The sequence below is a fragment of the Camelus ferus genome, chromosome 3, assembly GCF_009834535.1.
Source record: "Camelus ferus isolate YT-003-E chromosome 3, BCGSAC_Cfer_1.0, whole genome shotgun sequence".
In the NCBI taxonomy this organism is placed as follows: domain Eukaryota; kingdom Metazoa; phylum Chordata; class Mammalia; order Artiodactyla; family Camelidae; genus Camelus; species Camelus ferus.
Window position 1 is genome coordinate 115,157,710 of NC_045698.1, and position 19,780 is coordinate 115,177,489.

Consider the following 19,780-nt stretch of genomic DNA (forward strand, 5'->3'; position numbering starts at 1 on the left):
ACCTGCTCCAAGAGCTTGGACCAATGCACCGCAGCCCAAGTGGACACACCAGGTCACACAGGGCAGCGGCCAAGGTGAGGCCAGCCCCAGTGCACACACCTGCCACCTACCAACTGATTGAGCCTGGACAGTTACACAGAAGTTGCACACTCTCTGAGCCTCCAGTTTCCTCACCTACATCTAACGTTTCATAAAGATTAAAAGAAAACACATGATCCTCTTGCACAGAGCATACACTATTAAAAATCTGGCTGAAGGAAATTTTGCTGTTGTTATCATCAACTCAGTCCCTGGAATTTACCTGGGCTTCCTTCGTGTCATTGAATGTGTCTAGGACCAAATCAGTAATCATCTCAGGAAATTTTCAGTGTGACCATTTTCCTAAAAACTTTCGGCTCTAAGTATATTTGAAGGATTGCTGCATCCAACAGTATAAAACCAGTTTGTATGTTCATGTATGACTGAAAAATTGTCCCGGACACCAGAAACAGACACAACATTGTAAACTGACTGTAACTCAATAAAATTAAAAAATAATTGAGATTTGTAGATGCTGACAGGTACGTATAGAATAGATAAACAAGTTTATAGTGCATAGCACAGGGAACTATATTCAAGATCTTGTAGTAGCTCACGGTGAAAAAGAATATGAAAATGAATATATGTATATTCATGTGTGACTGAAGCATTGTGCTGTACACCAGAAATTGACACAACATTGAAAACTGACTATACCTCTATTTAAAAAATTAAATAAAATAAATAAAAAAGTAAAACTAGTTTGTCTATACAGTCTACTAATGTGGACTTCTGCTGGTTTGAAGATTTGTGATGGAAACAAAATGGTAAACTGAGATAAGAAGGAATGGGGTCAAGGTGGGAAGACCTCTCCGAGAGGTGAGGAGGAACAAGGCAAGGGAAGAGGGAGGTCAGATGGTTCCTAGAACAGGATCAAAAAACATGAGCCTAAAAGGCTGATCAGTAAAGAACACGTCCTGCTGAAGGAACTGAGCAAAGGAACACCAGTGTGCTGAAGAATCATGAGATCAGAATCACACCTGACTGAGCTCTTTTCAACATTTTATGTTTGTTCTGTTCATAAGCAGTTTAAATGAAGCACAAATAGCACCAGTCTTTGATAGCAGGAAATGAGCGTTCAGAACCTAGTTTTGCAATTTACTAGCTGTGTATTAACTTTTCTCCATGCGTCACAATGTCCTTACAAAATGGTAAAATTAGTAATACGTACCAGTGATAAAATGGATGGTGACCCTCTGCCCCTTACGCGTGAAAAAGAGTAGAAAAACAAGTCACCACCAGATCTACCATTCCTAACAAATGTGGTGCTGAGCACTGGCTCAGGAACAAGTCCAATATCCCTCACAGATCATGCCAAGGGTATTGCGTCCTCTTGGAGCAGAGTCAAAGTCATGTTCACAGGAAGAATAAACTCTTTTAATATAGGACTGAATTATGGTGCCTTGAGAAGTATATTAAGACTCAATTTTGCTTTCTAACAATGAGTGAGGTAATCTGCAAGCATCCCCATTGTTTTTTTTTTTAACATCTTTATTATGGTATGATTCCTGTACAGTAAACTACACATACTTCAGATGTACAATTTGATGAATTTTGATAGATGTGTACACCAATGGAACTACCAGCCAAATCAAGATACCTAACATTTCCATCACTCCCCAAGAGGTGCAAATTTTGAATTTCCAGTTTATCCTTTCCCACCCCCTTTACCCTCTGGTAACCATAAGTTTGTTCTCTATGTCTGTGAGTCTATTTCTGTTTTGTAGATAAGTTTGTGTCCTTTTTTTTAGATTCCACATGTAAGTGATATCATATGATATTTTTCTTTTTCTTTCTGACTTACTTCATTTAGAATGACAATCTCCAGGTCTATCCAAGTTGCTGCAAATGGCGTTATTTTTTATGGCTGAGTAGTATTCCACTGTATATATATACCATACCTTCTTTATCCAGTCATCTGCTGATGGACATTTGGGTTGTTTCTATGTCTTGGCTATTGTAAATAGTGCTGCTATGAACATTGGGGTGCATATGTCTTTTGAATTATATTTTGCTCCAGATATATGCCCAGGAGTGGGATTGCTGGATCATGTGGTAAGTCTATTTTTAGTCTTTTGAGGAATCTCCATACTGTTTTCCACAATGGCTGCACCAAACTGCATTCCCACCAGCAGCGTAGGAGGGTTCCCTTTTCTCCACAGCCTCTCCAGCATTTATCGTTTGTGGACTTTTGAATGATGGCCATTCTGACTGGTGTGAGGTGATATCTCATTGTAGTTTTGATTTGCATTTCTTTGATAATTAGTGATATTGAGCCTTTTCTCATGTGCCTATTGGCCATTTGTATGTCTTCATTGGAGAATTGCTTGTTTAGGTCTTCTGCCCATTTTTGAATTGGGTTGCAGTTTTTGGGTTTTTTTTTTTGTTGTTGTTGTTAATATTAAGCTGTTGAGGCGTCTGCACTGGACCCAGCTAACCCCTCCCCTGCATATCTCATTCTTTCTCCCTTCAGAACCAGCTTCCATTCTCCCTTCAGAAACAGCTGGCCAGAGCCCAAGGTGATGGCTCTGGTGAGATTCCAGAAGGGAACAAAGGATGGGGCTCTGTGTCCCTTGGGAGGCAGTGGAGTCAAATTTCCCTGGGGAGTGGGGAGAAGGGAGAACAGAGACAACACTGGAGGCTTCACAGGAGACAGAGGGAGGGATACTAAAGAGGAGTGGAAAGAGGTAGACTCAGATGAAAGAAGGATCACCCAGGACCCTCCTGCCTTCCTTCTGCCTCCTCTGTGAGACCCAAGACAGAAATGAGTTGACCCAGGCTCCTTCTGGATGTAGTGGTCTTCTACGCCCACCAACCTGTCATGGAATGCACCTCCACGAGGGGACAAGACTGCTTCAGAGGGGTGTGACAATCACTTTCTAATCACGCTGGTGACAGACATTAGTGCTGTTCTTTTATGATATGTGCTTTTCAACGTGGAATCTAGAAACTCTACGGCACCTTCCAAATATTAGCTTGGGAAACCATGGGACATACCCTTTACTCAGTTCGTCCTAAAGACAGAAGGTAGAATGGTGAAGACTTATGAGTGACTGGCAGGACCAAAGGAAGAAAACCAAGCACAAGGGCTACTGAAGACGGGCCACGCATGAGGCTATTCCTGCATCACTGCCAAGGCTGTATCTATTCGCTCACTGGGACAGGGGCAAGATGCCCATGCCCTTGGGACTCATTCGAATGGCATGCTCTTTTAGGCAATATCATGCTGTTTCAGAAACGGGAAACGAGTTACTAAAGAGTGAAAGAGTGAAGGGTTTGCACTGATGTCGGTGGCAATGAGGAAATATGGAATATAAGGCTGCTTTCTGTTTCTGGCTTTCATGGGCTATGTGACTTTGACCCAAGTGCTTCCCCCTTTTGTACACCAGGAAAGACACGAGTAAGTCCAGAATTCAGTCTAGTTGCAGGTGTACTGTTCTGACAGAACCAACTGCTCTGAGGCTTCAGTTCCCAGAATTTGAGTCTCTCTTCTGAGTACAAATATGGCTGTTGAGATTGGGCAACCTGACTTGACTGCAGACCATGTGCAAACCCATCACACAAGGCCTTTTAAAACGATGGGTTAAAATGTGCTTAAAATGTTCACAGGGGAATAATAAAAAAGACAATCCCTGATCAAAAGAAAACCTAGTCAAGGAAAATTCATATTTCAAAAAGTGGGTTCCACTTCAGTAATTACACCTTGGGACCTCTGTGGGCCCCCCTCCCCAATGAAATACACATAACTGGTGAGAATTATTAAAATTATTATTATTAAATATTATTAAATATAAAGTTATTAAAATTACAACCATGTAAAAAAAAATCTCTGAAATTCCAATATAAGTTGGAATAGCAACCATAAGTAAGTCGAAATGTGGCTATATTAATATCAGACAAAAAGGATTTTAAACTTAAAAATAGTGCTGGCGATCTATGGGGACTTTTGAAAGAACAGAAAACTAACAAGATGGCTATTGAGTTGTTCAGGCCTGTCCTTTTAGCTAAACTGATCTTCTGACTAACAGGTTCCCCCCGCCCCGTGCACTTTTTTCTTAGAATAACTTAGTCCTTTTTGACCCTAGAGGTCTTGAAAGCCAGTCATGGGCTTAACCTCAAGAAAATGGGCAGCCCCTCTTAAATTCCTCCATAACAAGAGCAAGGTTCTTATCAAGATGAAGAGAATGTAACACCCTGTAAAATGCCCTGTTAGCACCTTTTCTGCTCCATCCAGTTTTTCTATAAAACTTCAAGACCTCAACCCCAAGATGGGCTCAGAGTCTTCAAGGCATTCACCTGCTATGACGCCCTTTGCCTGGCAAAGCAATAATGCTGTTCTTTTCCATCCTCCCAAGACTCTGCCTCTGACTCTCAACTTGGCCATCAGGGTACAGTTTCATAATGATGAATATATATGATCTATTTCAGGGAGATACAATAGAAATGAACAAATGGATACCTAAAGAATACATGGAACATACAAGGATATATCGTACAATGTGAGGAATATTAGCCAATAATTTACAATAAGTAAACATGGAGTTTAACCTTTGAAAATTGTGAATCCCTTTATTGCACACCTGTAACTTACATAATATTGTACGTCAGCTATAGTTCAGTAACAAATTTTTTCAAAGGGAAAAATCAAAGAAATACAAACGTTTTTACTTCTCAAAATGAAAAGTAGATTTGGATAAGTGGAGAATGGTAAACTTAAATTTCATGGACTCATGATTCAAGGCTGTTTTTAAAATTTCTAGTTGCTTTCCCCTGGCTACCAAAACAGTTTTTGAAGATTATTTTTTGACTCAAGGTTTTAGCTATGATGCTTCTGATGAAACAATACATACATACACACACACATGCATGCATACATACATACATACATACATACATAGGCAAATGAAGGTATCGACATTCTCCATTATAGACCAGCCTGGAGTTTGCCTTTTGTTCAGAGCACCAGAGGGAAATATTCACAACAAGGAAATCAGCCAATAATCCATTAAATGATATAAAACAAACTTAACATGTCTATGAAAGTAATTTGCTGGCTAGACTGTAGTGCTTACATATGAGCATTGTTAACATTATTAAACCCCACCAGGGAGAGGAACTTGTCGACATCATCTTGCCTCAAGCTGCAGTAATTCAACAGAAAGGGCACCTGAGCCCTGACTCAGCCAACAAGCATTTACAAGGAACTGGGGAAGAAGCAATGTGTGAATTACCGAGATTTCAGGGAGGGAATCACACACACCGTCCTCCCGTAGAATGTCAAGACTCCGGTGTTTCTAAATGAAACACGACATACCTTCATTCTGAAGAGAGGCTGGAATCCTTTCAGAGCAGATAAAAATTAAATTTGAATTGAGGCCCTTCCAGCTTCTTTACCATCTTCAAAAACATTGGCCTTTGGTGGCAACTTCAAGCTGGAAACACCCAAAGGTCTGGAGACAACAAACACATTGTTATCATCCAATATTCTAAGTCAGCTTCCAAAATAAGGACTAACTCTAAATGTGGCAACAATTCACACATAATGTTTTATATAAAAATGCTAGAGAAAACATAAAACTTTTAAAAGATTTAACATATATTTATACAAATACCAAATATAATATAAGCAAGATAAATTTAAAATATTAGAGTTTATATTCCTAAATAAAATAACTTAAGATCCATAAATGACATATGAAAGATTGAAGATTGATCTTGGAAATTATTGAATTTCCCGCTTTATCTCTCTCTCTCATAAAGCCTTTTCCATGGTGTCAAAATGAATATACATATTATCTGCAACCAAAAAAATCTGCTTTTTAAATTATATGAAAATCACTTTGACTATTAAAAAAAAGAAAGAATACAATCTCAAAAAAAAAGGATACTTGTAGCAAAAAAAACGACAAAATAAAGAGAGAAATGACAATTCAATAATCATAGTAGAGAACTCCAATGCCTCACTTTTAATAATGGATAGGAAAGCTAGAGAGAAGATCAAGAAGGAAATAGAAGGCTTAAACAATGCTGGACATCAACCAGATCTCTATAGAAGACTCTACAAAACACCAGCAGAATATATTTTCCACTTAAGAGCATACAGAACATTCCCCAGGATAGAGCATATACCAGGCCGCCAAAACAAGCCTCAATAAATTTGAAATGCTAGAAATAATCTAAGTTGTGTTCTCCAAAGACAATGGAATGAATTTAGAAATCAACAACAAAGAAATTTGGGGCACTCACTAAATGTGTGGAATTTAAATAATAAACTTCTAAACAGCTGCGTCAACTTGGCTGGGCCATGGTACCATTTGGCCAGACATTTTTCTAGATGTTTCTGTGAAAGCATTTTTTTTTTTTTTTAGATAAGGTTAACAGTTAAATCAGCAGACTTTGAGGAAAGCAGATTACCCTCCATAATGTGGGAGGGCCTTGTCCAATAAGTTGAAGGCCTGAATGGAAAAAGACTGATCCCATCAGTGTTGTGTTCATAGAAACAGCCTTCTTTTCTAATGTAAGCATGGATTTGGAGGGATGAGAGTTCTTGGGAGAAGAGCATCACAGAGTATCAAGTCTACATCCCATAATAGATCCAGACTAATATCTTCAGTATTTGCAAAACTGACTAAAAAAGTAATATTTTCATATACGTGAAGACTATCTCGTACATGGTTTCTTATGTTATTTTTAAGCTATTTGTACCAAATTAGATTTTTAGCTTGAATTAAAATTAAATTGGTTTTGATAAACCAAAAAAAGAAAAGAAAGAAAGAAAAAGACCTGATTCCCTGAAGAAGAGGGAACTCGGCAAGCAGACTGCCTTTGGACTTGAGCTGCCAGCATCTAATCTTCCACACCTTTTCTAGTAGGTGGCCTGAGATGAACCTCTAAAAAGGGTTCGCTATTCACTTGACCCAGAAAACCCCCCAAAATCATGCAAATCGAGAGGTTCAAATCTTTGCGTTCACTTTAAGAACACTCGTGAAACTGCCCAGGCCATTAAGGATATGCATATCCAAAAAGCCACCATGTATCTGAAGGATGTCACTTTACAGAAGCAATGTGTGCCATTCCGTTGTTACAATGGTGGACTTGGTAGCTGTGCCCACGCAAAACAGTGGGGCTGGATGCAGGGACGATGGCCCAAAAAGGGTGCTGAATTTTTACTGCACATGCTCAAAAATGCAGACAGTAATGCTGAACTTAAGGGCTTAGATGTAGATTCTCTGGTCACTGAGCACATCCAGGTGAGCAAAGGTCCCAAGATGTGGTGCAGGACTTACAGAGCTCATGGTCGGATCGACCCTTACACACGCTCTCCCGGCCACATTGAGATGATCCTTACTGAAAAAGAGCAGGTTGTTCCCAAACCAGAAGAGGAGGTTGCACAGAAGAAAAAGATATCCCAGAAGAAACTGAAGAAGCAAAACCTTATGGCCTGAGAATAAATCCAGCAAAAAATAAATGCAAATAAAAGTTAAAAAAAAATCTTCCCCAGGTCTGCAGCCTACTGGTTTACACAATTTTGGACTTGCCAGCCTTCACAATTATGTAATCCAATTTCTTACAAGGTGTTTCTCTCTCTCTTTTTCTCTCTCTTACTCTCTCTCTCTCTGACTATATTTTTTATCTGACCTATTGTGAGAGAGAGAGAGAATACTATGAGCAATTGTATACCAACAAATTTGTATACTGAAATAAAATGTCTAAGTTCATAGAAACATACAAACTACCAAAATTGATGCAAGAAAAATAGAAAACATGAATAGACCTATAACAGATTAAGAAGATTAAGTCGGTAATAAAAAAAGAAATTTCCAACAAAGAAAAGCCAAAGACAAATGGCTTCACTGGTGAATTACACCAAATGTTTAAAGAAGAATTAACACCAATTCTTCTCAAGCTCCTCCAAAAGATAGAAAAAGCGGGGGCACTTCTGAACTCATTGTGAGACCAAAATTATCCTGGTATCACTTCACACACACAAAGAAAACCCCAACTATATACTAATATTGCTTATAAATATTAGCAAAAAAAAAAAACCTTCAACAAAATAATAGAAAACTATATATAGCAGCATGTTTAAAGGCTTTCATATCATGACCAAGCAGGATTTATTCCAAATAAGGCTGGTTCAACCTAGGAATATCAGTCTATGTAATACACCACATTAATAGAATAAAACAGCAAACACATGGACTTCCACATGCAGAAAAATGAATCTGGATACAGATCTTACACCTTTCATAAAAATTAACTCAAAACGGATCATAGCATAGACCTAAGTGTAAAACACAAAACTATGAAACTCCTAGAAAATAACATAAGAGAAAAGTAAATAACCATAGGTTTGGTGATGATTTTTTTAGATACAACACCAAAAGCACAGCCCATGATTGAAAAAAGTGAGTAAATTGGAACTCACTAAAATTAAAAACATTTGCTCTGCAAAAGACACAGTAAAGAGAATAAAAAGAGAAGCTACATAGTGGGAGGAAATATTTGCCAACAGCTACCTGATAAAGGAATGTTTTCAAAAATATACAAAGAACTCTTAAAATGGTACAATAAGAAAATGAATCATCCAATTCAAAAATTGATAAGAGATCTGAACAGACATCTCACCAAAGAAAATATGCAGATGACAAATAAACATATGAAAATATACTCAACATCAGAAGTCATTAAAGAAAAGCAAATTAAAACAAAAATGAGATACCACTACACATCTATTAGAATGGCTAAAATCCAAAACACTGACAACACCAAATGCTGACAAGGTTGTGGAACAACAGGAACTCTCATTCAATTGCTAGTGGGAAAGCAAAATGGTAAAAATAGGATGCTTACATTAATAAATCTACAGTGTACTCATTGAGTAATAATATCTCAGGGGGGCAGGTAATTAGGTATGTATGTATGTATGTATGTATGTATGTATGTATGTATGTATTTATTTATTTATTTATTTATTTATTTATTTATTTATTACTGGACAATTGAACCCCAGACCACGTGCATGCTAAGCATACACTCTACCACTGACCTATACCCTCCTTCCCTCCCTCAATAACGTCTTTATGTTCAGAGTACTGGATCAGGCACCAGAGATCCTGTGTTTTGATAAGAATTCATATGTTTGAGTGCTTATTTTTCTCCATAGAGGTTTACATTTGTTAGCTGGAAGCCTGTATATAGATTCTATATACTCAGTGAATACTCAGAGAAGTTCTCTAGGGTAAGCATTATTATTATTTCCACTGTAAAGATAAGCAAACCTGAGGCTCACAGAGGTGAACTAGCTTGCCTGAATGCAAATGATGTAAAAGTAGACTTACCATATGACCCAGGAATCCTGCTCCTGGGCATATATCCAAAAGGAACCATAATTCAAAAATACACCTGCACCCCAATGTTCATAGCAGCACTATTTACAAAAGCCAAGACATGGAAACAACCTAAATGGCCATCAACAGATGACTGGATAAAGAAGTTGTCATATATTTATACAATGGAATACTACTCAGCCATAAAAATGATAAAATAATGCCATTTGCAGCAACATGGATGTCCCTGGAGAATGTCATTCTAAGTGAAGTAAGCCAGAAAGAGAAAGAAAAATACCATATGACATCACTTATATGTGCAACCTTAAAAAAAAAAAAAAGACAAATGAACTTATTTACAAAACAGAAACAGACTCACAGACATAGAAAACAAACTTATGGTTACCGGGGGGAAGAGAGTGAGAAGGGATAAACTGGGAGTTTGAGATTTGTAGGTATTGGCCAATATATATAAAATATATAAACAAATTTATACTGTATGGCACAGGGAACTATATTCAATATCTTGTAATAGCTTATGGTAAAAAAGAATGTGGAAATGAATATATGTATATTCATGTATGACTAAAGCATTGTGCTGTACACCAAAAATTGACACAACATTGTAAGCTGACTATACCTCAATAAAAATAATGGAAGGGAGGATCCCATTTAAAAATTTCAAAGAAAATGAGAAAAAAAAGATGCAGAAGACACAATGAATCTGGAGAGGAGGAGCCAACATCCCAGATAATAATGAAAAATGCCAGACCTTCTACCCCAAGGCTGGTAGGAGTTCCCAAGAACGGGAAGAGGAGGCAGGGAGTAAGGAGATAAAGACATATCTGAGTATGCTGACATTTTAGGGGTTATCCACTAAGATCTACTTTCTGGCCAATTTTTTCTGTCAAGTCAATTTCCAAGAAATACTGAGAGAGTTTTAAGACATCAAATCATCTCTGGAGAGAAATCTCTAGCTTGCTGAGGACAGCCCCATAAGAGGCAGGTCCTGGGGTTCAGATGATGTTGGCCCCTTTGTTCCACACCCACCTCATCCTCCCATTCCCATTTCCACCTTGTGGAGATGTGATCAAAGTGCTTAGCATTCAGTGTGCCTCCATAATGGTAGCTGCTGGTGCAGTAGCATAAGACATTGTGTTCCATTATATTATTGCTTATCATCACTACCTGGGAGTTAAAACGTAAGCTCTGTCTGCAATGGGCTGAACCAGATATTTATAAATTCACATCAGACAGAATTCCTTCTGCGCCAGAAAAGACCTTTGAAATTTTTTGACCAGGACGAATTTTAAGAAATAGATTTCACATTTCAAATCAATGTATACATACACACTGAAACCTGAGCAAGACCCTGTAGGTCCGTCACTTCTTGTTTGTGAAAAAGAAAAAGAAAGAAACCTTAAGCCTCCTAGGCCTTCCCTGAGTTCCTAAGAGCAATTTAATCAGAAAAATTAAGAAAGGCAAAAACGAAGGAAAGCAGCCAAGTAAGACAAAATAATAATAGTTTAGCCATAAAACAGAGTCAAGGACATTTAGTTCCTCCTCAGGGGCTATAGATAATATCCTAAGCCATATCCTAGAGTTGTTTTGCATATTCTAAAGTCCCCAACAAGTGGAAAAAGTTAACCACAGTGCTGACCACTAGCACATAGACCCCAGACCAGTTGGAACCAAGAAGTTGATAATTATGATATGCAAACATCACACTGTTACCTCACCACCAACAAATCAGAAAACTGTCTCCAAGTTGACCAAGCTCTCTGTGGCCCTCTCCCTCACACTGTCTTTAAAAACCCTTCCCTAAAAGCCATTCAGGTCTTTATGAACGGCCCGTTCTCCTTGCTCAACACCCTGAAATAAATGCTGTACTTTCCTTTATCACAACCCAGTGTCATGTTGGCTTTGCTTCACGGTGGGTGAGCAGACCTGAGTTCATTTTGAACACAACTGAAATATTTTCAGTTTCTTATTTTATTTTTTAAAACAACTTTACTGTGGTGTAATTTCTGTACAGTAAACTACACATATTTCAGATATACAATTTGATGAATTTTCATAGATGTGTATACCTATGGAACTTACCAGCAAAATCAATATACTTAACATTTTCATCATTCCCCAAAAAAGTGCAAATTTCAAACTCCCAATTTATCCCTTCCCACCATCTTTACCCTTGGTAACCATAAGTTTGTTCTCTGTGTCTGTGAATCCATTTCTGTTTGGTAAATATGTCCATTTGTGTCTTTTTTTTTTTTTTTTTTTTTTTTTTAGAATCCACATATAAGTGACATTATATGGTATTTTTTCTTTCTCTTTCTGGTTTACTTGAATAGAATGATGACCTCCAGGTCCATCCATGTTGCTACAAATGGCGTTATTTTCTTCTCCTGCCAGGAAACCTGCACAAGCCTTGAGTCTGGCCTCACCCACCAGGGGGCAGACACCAGTAAGAAAACAACAATCTCAAAGCCTGTGGAAGGAATCCGCAAACACAGGCCAGTCTCTGCCTTGGGACCAGCTGGACCCTGGCCCTTGGGTGACAAGAGAGGAGTGTGCTGCTGGGATGCATAGGACCTCCCCCACAGAGGGCCACTCTCCAAAGTGGAAAAATGTAACTAACCTACATAAAAATAAACATAGAAATCTAGACAATATAAAGTGGCAGAGGAATACATTCTAGGCAAAACTACAAGATAAAATCCCAGAAGAAAAAAATAAGTGATGAGGAAACAGGCAATCTACCTGAGAAAGAGTTTCAAGTAATGATTGTGAAGATGTTCAGAGAACTCGGGAAGAGAAAAGATGCACAGAGCAAAGGTTTTAGCAGAGAGTTCAAAAATATAAAGAATACCCAAACACAGTTTAAGAATAAAACAGACCCACAGACATAGAGAACAAACTTATGGTTACCAGGGGGTAAAAGGCGTGGGAAGGGATAAATCGGGAGTTTGAGATTTGCATCTCTTGGAGAATAATGGAAATGTCAGCTATCTTGATTGTGGTAGTGGTTTCATAGGTGTATACATCTATCAAAATTCATCAAATTGTATATCTGAAATATGTGTAGTTTACTGTGCAGAGATTATACTATAATAAAAGTGTTTTTAAAATAAGATACAGGTAGAAAATTTGATACAGAGAAGAGGACACAGCAGTGCAACAGTGGAGGCAGACGCAGAGATTGGAGGGAGGCAGCCACAAGCCAAGGGATGCCAGCAGCTACAAGAAGCTGGAAGAGGCAAGAGAGGGAGTCTCCCCCAGAGCCTCTGGTGGGGCATGGCTCTCCCAACACTTTGACTTCAACCCAGTGAAACTGATTTCAGGCCGCTGGCCTCCAGAACAAGGAGGGAATAAATTTATGTTGTTTGGAGCACAAGTGTATGGTAATTTGTTACAACAGCCATAGAATGCCAATATAGGCAGCGTTCCTAGGAAGGAAATAGATTTTTGTTTCTTCTGCTAAGTACAGACTTACAACAGTTGGACTTGTGATTTTTCGACTTTACAATGGTAAAGTGATGTAATTAACAATGTAATTGTTTTACAAAGAAATACACCTTCAGTGGAAACCATACTTGGAATTTTGAATTTTGAACTTTTCCTGGGCTAACAATTTGCAGCACAACACTCTCTCGTGATGCTGGGCGGTGTCAGCAGCACCGAGCTCCCGGTCAGCCACGCAATCACAAAGGTAAACAACTGATATGCTTATGACCATTCTGTACCCAGACAGCCATCCTGGTTTTCACTTCCAGTACTATATTTGATCAATTACATGAGCTATTCAGCATTTTATTATAAAATAGGTCTTGTATTAGATGATTTTGCCCAACTGTAGGCTAAAGTAAATGCTCTCAGCATCTTTAATGTAGGTTAGGCTTAAGCTACGATGTTTGGTAGGTCAGACGTATTAAATGCATTTTCTACTTATGATATTTTCAGCTTACAGTGGGTTTACTAGGACGTAACCCCATTGCAAGTCGAGGGAAAGCTGCACATGTCTTTTTTGCGTGTAAGCAGAAGAGGAAAAGATTATAATCTAACTCTAAATGTACCAAATAGAAGCAGATAAAACAGGGTGAACCAGGAGGAGAAGGGGTTCAAGAGTGTGTCCCACAGGCAGAAAAGAGCCAAGTCCTGAGAGGAGAGCTCACCACCCAGACTCAAGTTCCTGACAAAGATTCTCTCCAGGCTTCTCTTCTCTACTGGACCTCAACCCTGGCCTCTCAAGACTCACACAAAGCACCAACATAGCTTCTAACAGCTCAACACCACATCCCTAGGGAGACCTAAACTTAAAAATGCCTGCCTGAGAAAACTCAGAACTGCCAAAAGAATTGACAGTTCTAGCCAGCACCTGCAGGTAGGATCCCTGACCCCTAACCCGGGTGGGAGGGCAGCAACCTAACTTCCATAAGCAGCAGTTAGCAAACCCAGATGGGTTTCACATAGACCAACACCCTTTTCACTACTTTTGTAATTTTTCACTTCCTTGTCTCTGCTGAAGCCCCTCACCCCTCAATTCTCCATCCCTAACCCCTCATTCTCTCTTCAAAACACCATGTCACCTCTCAGCAAATTGAAGACCAATCCACGCTGGACTCTTATCCCTACTGAAATTGTACATTACTGAATAAAGTTTGTCCTTACCAGTTTAGCTAGTGCCTAGCTTTCTTTATCTTTGACACCTCCACCTCTTGGTGACTGGATCTTTCAGGGACCCTGCTTATTATAATAAAAGACTGAGGAAGGGTCCAGCTTGTTTACCTCTAATAGCAGGTCAAGTCTCCATATGGTATTGATCGGATTCTTGGACACACAGTGCAAGCCACGTCAACACCAGAAGAACACAACTGGGGAAAGACTATGTTGTATAACAAAACAAAACAAAAACAAAAACAAAAACAAAAACAAAAACAAAAACAAAACAAACCTATGAGGACAGCGTGGACTTCGAAGTCTTACTGCCGTGTCTAACGGAGATCGCCTAAGGAAAGGAAACAGCGGGGTAGTTTCAAACCACCTGAGACCACACACCTATGTCAGGATCCAACGAGAGCTATCTGCTTAGTTACCCGGACCCGGAACCATGGCGGGTAGGATACCATTTCTGCTTTAAAAGTTCTGGTAAGATTACAGCACAATGGGGAGGAATGAGAACAGTGATATTCTTAAGACCTAAGGGAGGCAAACCCTAAGAAACAGTAGGACTAAAAGGAAGGCATAAGACGGTAAATGATTGTCTGTCCATCCCTGGCATTAGAGCAGTTAGGAGCGGTGCAGCTGTCCCCATCCTGGTGGACTCTGTAATTCTATAAATCTGAGCGTATCTTCTCAGTACATTGAAATTTACATTGAAGTATTTCACAAGAAACTGACATATCAGGCTGTGACTCTAATTCAATATGCAGAAATGTTTTGTCCATTTTACAGTTGATGTTTGTGCATTTGGGAAAATGTAATTTGTTAAACACATGTGCAAATATTTAGATGATTGTTGACTGTTATGTTTTTAAAAAAAAAAAAGGCTAATCATTTGTTGTCATAAGATTAGTGACATGGGCATTAAATAGCGTGCGTCAGGCATCGGGCAATATGAAATCCTCTCTGCTGATGAATTCTGGGAGGTGTGAGTTGTGATGCACAACTTTACTTTTTCCTTATTGGGAAGAGAGAGAGGCCAGGAGGAAGGGAGTTTCCAGAGTTCCGAGGGGAAAGGAGGGGTGGAAGGCTTCTCTGCACTGAGCCCCACATCGTGAGTGGCTGGAGGAGAAAGCCCCAGAACCAGGATCCGCCCTTCCCTGGGGTTGGGTAGGCCAGGAGTGGGGAACACTGGATTTTGTTTCTCTCTCTAGGCAGAGCAAGTGAGGCACCATCTGAGTTCAAAGAGCAAGGTAGCAGGGCGAGGAGGGGGATGTGGTCAGATGATATGGGCAGTGCTGTGTTGAGGAGCCGGGGGTGGAGGGCAGCAGCAGTGGCCCCGGAAAGTCAAGCTGACTTCTGACCTGGCTGCAGTGAGCCCAGGAAGCCCTGGCTGTCCTCCGCCACGTCACACCCTCCTGGACGCCACCCGGGGCTGACCCTGGACCACCCTCTGGTAATTTATGGGCACTGGGGGAAATGTTAGAAGGGAACTTCCCCCCAGGCTTGGGCTCTTACTCTCTGTGTGGCCTTGGACCCACCACTGGACTTCACACTCCTCATCTAAGAATGAGGTAATTATCCCAATATCTCAACAACCCTTCCAATTCCAGCTGCTTGTGGGGAGGAGTGCATAAACTACAAAATCTTACTCTTCATTCAGAACTCATTTAGGGAGTTCCAAATGTAAGGATGTGTAGCCCTTAATCTTTAGTTTAACAAAAACTCAGAGACTTAAAAATAAATTATCACATTGTACATGGAAGTCCAGTTCCTTGTGGTCCTCCTAAAACCCTCAGACTTCTCCAGGTTTGGGAAAGGAGGAGTCTGGCAGTCTGAGCTCAGTGGCAGGATTCAGGGTGGAACTCTCCATGGCCTTCTGGTGTTATGTATGTTGACCAAATCCCCTGGCTTCAACTTTCCAAACCACTGGCCCCCAGGGGCAATGGTCTATCCCCAGGCAGGAGCATCTCCATTCCCTGAGCTGGGACACTGTTCTCTGGTTACCAGCTCTAATACCAGCAGACCTTTTTGGAGAGTCATCATTGCAGACCACCTGTATCTTTAAGCCTCTCACGTAGAGTGTGTTTTCTTATAGATCAATTCCATGCTCTTCTCCTGCTCCAAAAAGAGGATTCATCTGCAAACCACATTTTCTGGGATTCTTTTTTTTTTTTTTTTTTTTTTTGCCCATTGACCAATCAAGTTCAGCCAACGGGAAACTACGGAGGGATGTTGGAGGCAGGATGAAGGGAGAAGCCCGATTATTTCCTCCTCTGTGTCTCTGTTTCAGGCATAAGTATCTCCAGCTATGGCGACATCTCCTTGCAGCAAATCCAACATGTCACGTCCCGTCTTCCCTACATGTACCAGTTCAGGGCCTCCGGAGCCCACTGCAGCTGCGAAGGGGCAGAGGCAGGACTCGACAACAAGGCTTCTGATTCCAAACACCCCCTAGACCACAGCTTACCCCCAGCACCTGTCCCCGCATGCACACTCCAGCAGACCCAGCTTGGGTCTCCAGAACACTCGACAGTGGTCCCAACACATGTGTTACCCACTCTTGGCGTAGTTCCCAGGCCACTCCAGAGATCTCAGGAGGCACTCTAGGTACCCCCCTCCCCTTACCATTTCCATATGGGTGGCATCTACTTACAGGAAGGCCAAGGGTAGGTTGAGGAGCAGGCTAATTATTAATAGTGTTTCCCTGTACATTTGTGATGGAGTTACTGTGAAAATCAGGGGCCCCAGCATACAGAAGGCCATCTCCAGAGAATTCCTGGCAACGACCCTGCAGTCAGGTTACAGAGCGCTGGAAACCCGGCTTCCTCAGTGGCGGTGAGAGGTGGGCAGAGTGCCAGTCCTCCCTCTCAACTGTTCTTTTGGAAAGGGGTGCTCTCAGCTGAGGTTGACATCTATCACCTGGAAAAAATAACCCAACATCATACAAACACACACATTCAGCCCAGAAAACTGAGCCTTCTCCTAGGGCAGACACTGTCACCGTGTTTTCTACAGGTTTCCAGTGAGCTATGGGGTGTGTCCAAAGCAGACTTTAACAAATAATAACTGAATAGCCTCCCCCACCACGGAAGGGGACTCAAGGTCACCCCCTCCTCAGGTCTGTGCCTCCATCCCAGAGCTGTCTCTCTCCTGAGTACCATTTCCATATCTCCAGCTGAACCGAGATATTGATGGGGAACTGAAACTCAATACCAGTCCAGCTAAGCTCAATGCTTTCCATTCTCTGCTTCTCAAATCTGCTCATTCCCCTATCCCCCCAACCATTATAGGCAATGATACATAATCCAGCCAGTCAGCCACACCAGAAAGCAGAGTCACGGTAAATTGTTCCACTTCCTATGAATCTTTCTGGCCTTTTAGCTGGGACATATAACTGCCCCAAGCCAGATCACCAGCCCACAGTTTTAATTTCTGCTGATGTTTCCCTCTTTAAGAGGGAAGAAGGTCAAAGAGCTCCTTTCTAGAACCAAAGGGGCCAGCACGTACCTGTCCTTCTCTGTGGTGTCCTCTCCACCCTCCATCTCACTCCCTCTGCCTCCCCCTTGACCCCACATTTCTGACATGAGCTAAGACTTGTTTGAACAGCAACAATCCCCATGCTGGCCAGTTACTCCCCTCAAATTATTTCCACTCATGTACCCTGCCTGGAAGATTAAGGTGAGGACAGCAGGGCTCCTCAGAGAGCACCAGAGGAGACAAGTTCACGCACCCATCCGTGAGAGAAGGCGCGACCAGAATGTGTGTCATTGTGGGACCAAACAATTTGTTTCCGAGGCCTCCAGCTTACGCTTCTCATAGCCAGCACCCAAATATGGTCCTTCCTGCCAGCTGCACCCACATGGGTACCCATCCAATGGAAGCTCACTAATTTCTTTCTTCCCACCAAAACTGCTCTTGGGAGCCATTTGAGATCTGCATTCACACCACTCTGAATCAGAGCTGTGGAGTTCCTCCCCAGCCCCAGGGACTTGCACACGTGAGGCTTCACCTGTCACTGTGGAGGTTTCCAGGATGGAAGGGGTCCCCTCTCCTGCCTCCAGGAGAGGCTACTGCAGGCCAGCATACAGCGGTACACCATTGCCCTGTGCGGGGAGCAGCACCCTGTTTGCAGGAAGCATGGGCAGAACAAAGAGACACCACATGCCCAACAAAGCGCTTTGTAAACTGTGGTGACCCACAGCCCTGAGTGGCTTAGCATGGACCCTGTAACAATGATGATAGGAGAGAATGCCATCGTCGAAGTCGGGGGGGGGGGGGAAGCTTCCTGAAACAACAAACACACAGACATTGCATTGCTCACATTCCTTGAGCCCTGAAATGAGAGCCCATTACTAAAGCCTTCTCCTTTGACTCTCAGAACTGCAGTGTCCGTGCTGCGTGGGGGCACGTGTGACAAATGTCACCTCTTACCAAGCAAGTGTCGTGGTCATACTTCTGCATACAGAGTGGGGACAGGCAATCCAGCTATACCCAGGAGGGCTGGAAACAGAAATATGTAGTGTGTGGCTTTAAGGACCACCGTGCTGGGCTTTGGAATCAGAAAGACCTGAATTCAAACTCAGCCCCTACTTATTAACTCTGCAATATGTGCTCATTATTCGGCTTTTTCAAACTTCAATTTCTTAATCAGTAACAGTAACAAGAATAGCAGCAACTGCTACTCATTGGTCATTTACTACATGCCAAGCATGGCGCTAAATGTGTTAACGTTTCACTGGATTGATGAAGAGTGACGAGAAGGATGCTATCATGGGAGAAATAGTATCTTTCTTATGGCAATGTCATTAGAACCAAATGAGTTAATGTACACAAACCATAGTTGCTTCAAATGCTACAGTTGAGTCCAGCTCTGGGAAAGGTATGGTAGGAGGTGGGGAAGAGGAAGGGTAGGAGGAGCTCAAAAAAAGAAGTAGGAAAAAAAAAAAAAAGAAGTAGAGGACATAGACGTCACCTACAAGAAGGTTATAGACAGTTGGGAAGATAAGACATGCATGTGAACCAGAAAACCGTGAGACAGTCTCTCTGCCCTGGGAGAGTGGGATTTCTCTGCGGAGGACTAGCAGGTTTTGAGGAAGTAGAGAAGAAAGAAGAGGGAACGCCACGCTGGCGGGGGAAGTAAGCCAATATATGAAGACAGGTGGAGATTCTAGCGTCATGTGCTGGTGAGGGCACGGAGAAGGGTTCCTGCTCTTCCACGCTGTCCTCTACTATCTGGGGACACCCCATGAGTCATTCCCCTGATGGATCTGGGCTCTTCGCATGGTTGTAATCAGCTCCAGCTAGCACCAGACTCAGCATTTGTCTGATCCAGTCTCTTCTTTTTTAGATGAGGAATCTGAGGTTCAGAGAAGATGCAAAACTTGGCCGTTGCTGAATGAGAACTAGCCAGGTCCAGTTCCCTGTAACACCCATTGTCCCCACCACTGACTGCCATCAACATCAGGAGAGCCACTTACTGAAGAAGTGGCAGTAATGGCCCCTGGGCCCCGATCAGAGTCATCTTCTGTCCCCCTCCCTCCTTGACAAGTGACCCCTTCCGTATCTGTATGGGAAGGAGAGGGAGGAAGAGAGGGATCTCCAGGGAGTAGGACCAAAGCAACCGGAAACCTGGCATGGATGGAAACAGACAAAAGACTAAGAGAGAGGCAGGTGGATGGAGAGCTGTGTGCACTCTGGTTCATGGGGAT

At 41.6% G+C, this 19,780-nt stretch overlaps 1 protein-coding gene across 1 annotated transcript; it reads left to right on the forward strand.

Annotated features, from left to right (window-relative positions):
* The first annotated feature begins 6,976 nt into the window (after positions 1-6,976).
* Positions 6,977-7,566, forward strand: LOC102506076 (60S ribosomal protein L17-like). The gene has a single exon (XM_032468102.1). The coding sequence runs from the start codon at positions 7,089-7,091 to the stop codon at positions 7,521-7,523; it is 435 nt and encodes a 144-aa protein (XP_032323993.1). The 5' UTR covers positions 6,977-7,088; the 3' UTR covers positions 7,524-7,566.
* The last annotated feature ends 12,214 nt before the right edge of the window (positions 7,567-19,780 follow it).

Coding starts and splice junctions, on each gene's coding strand:
- LOC102506076 (XM_032468102.1), top strand. CDS start 7,089: ATGCATATCCAAAAAGCCACCATGTATCTGAAGGATGTCACTTTACAG.